Source organism: Dendrobium catenatum, unplaced genomic scaffold, assembly GCF_001605985.2.
Source record: "Dendrobium catenatum unplaced genomic scaffold, ASM160598v2 fragScaff_scaffold_621, whole genome shotgun sequence".
Lineage (NCBI taxonomy): Eukaryota > Viridiplantae > Streptophyta > Magnoliopsida > Asparagales > Orchidaceae > Dendrobium > Dendrobium catenatum.
Genome location: NW_021319083.1, coordinates 16,881,679 through 16,888,647, shown reverse-complemented (window position 1 = coordinate 16,888,647; position 6,969 = coordinate 16,881,679). Strand labels below are relative to the sequence as shown.

The following is a 6,969-nucleotide window of genomic DNA, read 5'->3' as shown; positions in this document are numbered from 1 at the left end:
TGGATCCTGAAGCTAAGTAATCTTGTACACACACACTGAGGGGAAGAAATTTGGTGAGTTAGAGTTTTTATGTTTTTGATCATATCGTACAAGATTTTTTTCAAATTGTTATGGAAGATAAATTAAAAATATAAACCCTAATTAGGGCATCCTATTAAGAATATATAATTAACTAATTGTACTGGACGATCCAGATTGTCTAGAACGATCAGTTATATATATGAAATTCAGTCGCCAATCATATTTTAGGCATATTTTTGAAAATTGCAACTTTTTGGCTAATCATCCCTGATGATCAACATCATCCTGGACGATCCAAGACAATCATGCCTAAATTGATCTGATAATTAGGAGAGTAATTATAGTTAAATTGTTTAATCAAATCATATAGGATGATCCATCTGGATCGTACTGGACGATTTAGTTGGTAAACCGTAATAACTTTACTCTAATTGTCCAAGAAGATCGTCCTGAGACATTTTCGGGATGATATGGAGATCGCCACCCATCATTTAATGTTGTACTGGATGATCAATATGGAATTTTTAACTAATCATCCTGGATGATCGCAAGACCGTACAGGATGATCTGTATAAATACTCGTACTAATCGTACAAAGAAAAGGTGATCGCCCTGGTTGATAGGGTTGTTTTGTACTAATCATACATTACGATCTGTTGATCGTCCTAGATGATCAGTTACACATAATTAAAATTTAGGGCTTTTTTTGGAGTTCTTCTATTTAATCTTAAGTATTTATCCATTGACAATATCTTTTGCTGAAGTTCTAACCTAAGAGAGCTTAGAGAAGGAGAAGGTGAGTTTGGGAGAGAGAGGGAGAATCTTGTGAGGAGGAGTTTGTGAGGGGAATCACAAAGGTTGCTCTAAGCAAGGATTCGTTTTTCTTCTTTAAGCTTAACACTGTCAGTCCTCACTCTCCTATCCCGTCCAGCTCACCGGTCTGTGAAATTCATCAACTCGTCCCTACTACCATTCAGCAACATCCTATGCTCACCAGACTTCGCTCGGGCATCTCAAAACCCAAGCCCATATTTGACCTCTTGGTGGTTCCATCCTCTTCTCATACACCGACGTCTTATTCTCAGACTTCCAAATCAGAAAATTAGCGTGCTGCCATATCAGCAGAATTCCTCGCATTACAACAAAATGGGACCTGGTCTCTGGTTTCACCTCTGCCAGGTAAATCGATACTGGGTTGTAAATGGATGTTTAAAACTAAACTTCATCCAAATGGGCAGGTCGATAGATTCAAAGCCAGACTTGTCGCACAAGGATGCTCTCAAGAATTCGGTGTCAACTACACCAAATTATTTAGTCCAGTTGCAAAAATGGTCACAATTCGCATTTTACTAACGGTAGCACTTCATCATCAATGGCCTGTAACTTAGACGTCTCCAACGCATTCTTCATGGTGAAATCACCAATAAAGTCTACATGAAAAAATCGATCGGCTTTGTCGACTCGCATCATCCACAACACATTTGCAAATTACACAAATCCATTTACGGCTTCAAACAGTCGCTGCGTCAATGGTTTCAGAAATTCATTACCTATCTTCAATCACTCGGTTTCAATTTTAGCAAAGAAGATCCATCTCTTCTTATCTTTCATCAAAATAATATTCATTTGTTCGTTCTCATTTATGTTGACGATATTCTTGTTACAGGTAACGACGTCATCCAAATTCAAAGAATCCTTCACAAACTCCAATCTGAATTCCGACTGAAACAGCTGTGTGAAGTTTCACTATTCCTCGGTATTCAGGTGATTAAAACAAACACTAGCTATTTTCTTCACCAAGATCACTATGCTCGTGACCTACTTACGCTTGCAGGTTTCACTGATTGCAAACCGTCTGAAACACCTATCAGGATGAAACCACGCAAACAACTCGATGAACAACCCTACTCCGATCCTACCCACTTCTGGAAACTAGCCGGATCATTACAATATCTTTCAATTACTCGACTAGACATAGCCTTTGCAAAAAATCACATTTTCCAGCACATGCACAAACTGAGAAACCAGGACTATCAAGATCTAAAACGACTGCTATGATACATCAAAGGCACTCTAAGCTTCGGTCTCCCAATCACATCCGGCAACCTTAACCTTCACGCGTACACGGACACCGATTGGGCGTCTGACCCATCAGATCGGAAGTCAGTTTTTGGGTTCTGCATTTTTCTTAGCTCAAGTCTGATCTCATGGTCGGTCAAGAAACAGGTAATCGTTTGTAAATCCTCCACCAAAGCGGAATACCGCTCTCTATCTTCAGCTACCTCGGACATCCTATGGCTTTGTCGTCTTCTCGAAGATTTCCAGATACCGCAATGCAGTTCAACACCAATATATTGTGATAACACCTCGGCAATTGCAATCGCTCACAATCCTGTTTTTCATGCTCGGACCAAGCACATCAAAATCGATTACCATTTTATCAGTAATCACATCAAGAACGACGCAATTACAATCAACAACATTAGCTCCACGGATCAGATCACTGATATTCTCACAAAGCCTCTACCTCCCACTTGGTTCGACACACTCAAATCCAAATTAACCATTCGCTCCTTAACTGGTTAATTTGAGGGGGGCTGTTAGAACAGCTGTACACGTTAGCTTTAGTTAGTTTTACGTTTTCTTGTATTTGTAGTTAAGTCCGTATCTATATATACGGGCCCTTATGTACTGTGCTAAGATATAGAATCAAATACTTTATTTTCTTTTCTATTCTCTGTTCCCGTCTCTATCTCCTTCGTTCCAATCTTGCCTTCAAGCAAGATTCTCTCTCTCATTCTAGCTCCTCTTCTCTTGCCCTCACGCAATAACTCTGTTAGTTGATGTCATATTTAAAAGAATATATTTGAGTAATTAAAGAACAGACACAATAATTTTAATTATGATGATATATTGGTGATATGAAGCTAATAAAATTAGTTGCATAAATCAATTAAATTTTTATGAGAAATATTTTAATCTAACAAAATACAATGCCCTAATATACCTATTAAAATATATTTTCAAGCTATTTTAGCCTTTAAAATTTCTTATAAATATTTGACTAAGAACCAGAGATACAATCCCTTAAATTTTTATGAGATGTATTTGGATCTATAACCTTAAAATATTTTTCTAAATTATTTGTAAGGCCTATTTACATAACGTAGAAAATATTGCACTCTAATTTAATAATTTATTACTATTCTTCAATATTTCTATTTAAAAAAAATCTGAGAAATAAGAAAACAAAAATGACTGGCTGTCGCTCCTATCATACAAATTGATTCAAAGCATAAATCATACAAAACCTTATCCAACTTAAGGGTTACAGGTATAAATAATAGATTTTCAAGGGAGAAATTCGCTTAAGAAGAAATTCAAGCAAGGTGGCTCCGCCAAAACATATATAGCCGTACAAGACGTCTTCCCAAATCCTAATTCCGATTCCATTCGAGAAACCTTACAGCTCCGATCAGTCCACCATTCTCCTTCCTCGCAAGAATGTTCAGGAACAAGATCTTGGTACGAGCCTACCTCCCGTCCCCATCGTTCCATCATTTTCTCCTCGTCCAACTCTCTCTCTCCGATTCTTCCTCCCCGATCGAGATCGAAGCCCTTTGCTGGAAGCTCTCACGGCGGTGGCGCCTGGCCTGCTTGCATCCATCGCCGTCCTCCATCTTCATTAGCTACCAGGTGAATCATCATCGGATCCTTTCTCGATCTCCTTCTACGTACTATTAACTTCTCCTCCGTATCCCGATTGCAGAGAAGTCAGACTGAAGCGGCAGCCCGGGTCGTAGAGGAACTAACCAAAACCCTAGCCGTTTGCAATGTGAGTTTCAATGTCTTTTCTATGGTTATAATTTAGGGTTCCATGATGAATGTTGTTGGTTTACGAAGTGAATGAATATATTTTCGAGCTTATTGTTGGTGGTCTTTTACAAGGTGGAGGAGGAAGTGGAGGTTGTGAGATCCGCAATTCTGATTGCTAGTGTAGTTGAATGTTGGTTAAGATCATTAATGCTGGAGAAGAACTGGGGATGCATTGGAGACAGTACATTTGTGAACTCTACTTTTGCCAGTGATGAGGAGAAAAAATATTTTCAAGCGCTTAATGTGGTACCATACATATGTGATAATTTTATAAAATGTCATTGTTCCGCCAGTGTAATGTTTAACTGTAGCACTTGTGATGCTTTGTTAAGTTTCTTATTGATTTACATGCTAAACTATGCAGAAATTTTCAGCTGTCAAGCTAGTTTTCTTTGAATGTACCGCATTAGTCCTCATATAGATGTGCGTATACTTCTACTATGTTAAAACAAGAAGCTATTCTAACATCAACTAAGACAAAATGATTTGTTGTTGTGAAAGTACCTGCTTGGAATGAATTTGATGAACAGAAAAAATAAATTGCAAAGAGGTAAAGCACCAATCAAGACACTAAAATTACATGGATCAACAATAGCCAAATAAATCCACAGCCAGGAGAGGAATGTAATAGATCCACTACAAGAAGTCATAAAATTGTACAAATGAATAAGGTTGAGTAAACATTTTCTCCCAAAATACACATACATTCAATCTCCCCATAAAGAAATGACTTAAATCTCTTTAGAAAAATTAGTAGGAAGAATTTGTAAAATCTTGTATAATAGAATAATCACATAGAAAGGTAATAAATAAAGTTACCAAGAAAATCTCTAGTTGGATGTTACTTAAAAATGATACCTGTCACGACCCAGCCTGAATATTCGAATTAACAAGGTGGAAATGAACAGTCGGACATTAAATACATTTTTCATAATTATGCGACATCAATGACTAATATTCCTCAAAACACTAAAGTGTTACTAATACTACATGTACATTTAATATGCATTTAAACATAAACACATTTTACCTCCTTTCATTTGAACTTCGTCTTGTGTAGACATATTCATCTTCTCCTTCAACTATTTCTATTTGTTAGAAGACTTACCTAAAAGTTAATTTAATAGAGTGAGTTTACTAAGTAACCTCAGTGAATAGTTATCATTACTAAAATAACCTTCAAACATATATAAGATTAGTGGTGTCAATTTTTGAGACGACTCGAAACCCTCATACGCGCTTTTCTCTAGCGTGGTGGGATGAGAATCCGATGCGGCGCCTACAGCGAGACCGGGATATTCATAAGTACTCGCTCGCGGGGAAAAATTGCTTCTCTTTTGCAACAGGTACCGAAGACCCATACAGGCCTTTCTCTAGGGTGGTGGGGACAAAGATTTCATGGCCGCGGTGTCCTCGTATGAGGGAACTTACCGTACACATTTTTCTCTAGCGTGGCGGGAGGCTCAGTTTTCCGTAGTTTTCCCCTAAACAGGGGAGACGCTGTGAGACTGCCGAAATTTCGGGTGAATATGCTACTACATTTGGGCCTGATTTGAACAAAAAAAAGAATAAACTCGGACTCAATTGAACACAAATTTGAACTCAAATGACAATGAACTTGGTATAAGAAGTTTAAATTTGGACTTGAACAATTCAGACTCAAATTCAAATGAGTTAAGTGTGGTGGACATTAAACCTGAACAAGACTCGGACAGCAGGGGACTACTGGAACTCGAATGAGTTGAATAATGGACTTGCTTGAACCTAAAGATCAGTTTGGGACTTGTGGACTTGATTCAATTGACATTAATAAAATTCAAATCTAAATAAATATGAGCTCTAAATGAACTTGAATATTAAGAGAAAAGATAACTGGTAATGATCTAACTTGTACTCAAGTGAAATAAATACAAGCTTGATTTGGACTTGAATGTGATATGAACCATAATGACATTGAGTTCAAACTTGGATTAAAGTTTGAACTTGACAAATAACTCGAACTTGAATCATATGCAAAATGATGAACTTCTAATTTGAGTGTAAGAGTTCCCAATATGACATGCTTTCAATCAATGAGACAAAGTCTTCAATCCATTTCAAGGCATTATTATGTCAACCAAAATACAAATGCTAATGGGCAAACAAAAGACTTGTCTAATACAAAGAACGATAAGTGCATCATTTATGAGCAAGAGTAGCGGGCATGTCAATAGCAACTACCAATAATGATCAATGGTGAATGAATTTCCTATATCTCATTCAAAAGCAACAAACAAAATGATATATCCACGAGTGCTGCAGTGATATGATCATAGGTAAAGTCTAAAGGTTTGATATCTCTACAAAGTATGAGAATATAAGAGTTAATGACAATCATGATTGTTCAAGCGAAGATCGATTGAAGGATTTATGACTCACTCATAAGCAACAAATGAGTTTTATAAACAATGAAAGGAAGCATACAATGAACATAGTAGGTTCTTGACAAATGTATGTGAGAAAATTAACAACGATTGCAGTCTTTCTGACAGTCAAAGATAAGCTACAAATACACACATCACTCTCTAATAGATTATTGAGATCTCCGTGCAACGAGTTCAAGGAATCATCTGCAAATACAGAGGGGGAAAGTATAGTGAATACAAATTACCCAGGGATCTACCATGAAAGCAGATATATCTATCTCCATCAAGAAGGAGAATCAGATATGTAACAAACACAACTTTATTGCAAACAAAGATCAAACTGAAAGAATAACAAGTGCTTGCAATCAATCGATAACATAAGAGTTCTTAATAAATCTTGGAGATCTTTAAGCTAATCAAAATTTGAAGAGTATCAAAGGCATTTAACAGATGAAACCACTGTTGTACAACACTCTTGCAATCAATATCAAGATACAAATAAGCATATTAATCCGCTTGCAATCAATAACATGAGGCTTTCATCCAATACTAAGAAATTATCAGACTCACAAAGAAATGTTATCACCTGCATACAAAGTAAAATAGCAAATCCTTGATGAATTTGAACTCCTAATCACTGTAGGAAGCATCTTCTATGAAGTATGGT

The 6,969-nt window shown here is 36.8% G+C and overlaps 2 protein-coding genes across 2 annotated transcripts in view; both read left to right on the top strand.

Moving 5' to 3' along the window:
- LOC110116373 (uncharacterized mitochondrial protein AtMg00810-like) overlaps nucleotides 1-2,079 on the top strand; it is a 3,354-nt gene extending 1,275 nt beyond the window's left edge. The window contains exon 2 of the mRNA XM_020849915.1: nucleotides 1,688-2,079. Within this exon, the coding sequence (XP_020705574.1) occupies nucleotides 1,688-2,079 (392 nt within the window). The remainder of the gene's footprint in view (nucleotides 1-1,687) is intronic.
- A 1,307-nt stretch (nucleotides 2,080-3,386) lies between these two features.
- On the top strand, nucleotides 3,387-4,318 carry LOC110116374. The gene is made up of 4 exons (XM_020849916.2): nucleotides 3,387-3,717; nucleotides 3,791-3,856; nucleotides 3,970-4,191; nucleotides 4,262-4,318. The coding sequence occupies exons 1-4, from the start codon at nucleotides 3,526-3,528 to the stop codon at nucleotides 4,316-4,318; spliced, it is 537 nt and encodes a 178-aa protein (XP_020705575.2). The 5' UTR covers nucleotides 3,387-3,525.
- Nucleotides 4,319-6,969: the final 2,651 nt, after the last annotated feature.

Coding starts and splice junctions, on each gene's coding strand:
- LOC110116374 (XM_020849916.2), top strand. CDS start 3,526: ATGTTCAGGAACAAGATCTTGGTACGAGCCTACCTCCCGTCCCCATCG. Junction 3,718..3,790: donor CCATCTTCATTAGCTACCAG/GTGAATCATCAT, acceptor TCCCGATTGCAG/AGAAGTCAGACTGAAGCGGC. Junction 4,192..4,261: donor AATGTCATTGTTCCGCCAGT/GTAATGTTTAAC, acceptor TAAACTATGCAG/AAATTTTCAGCTGTCAAGCT.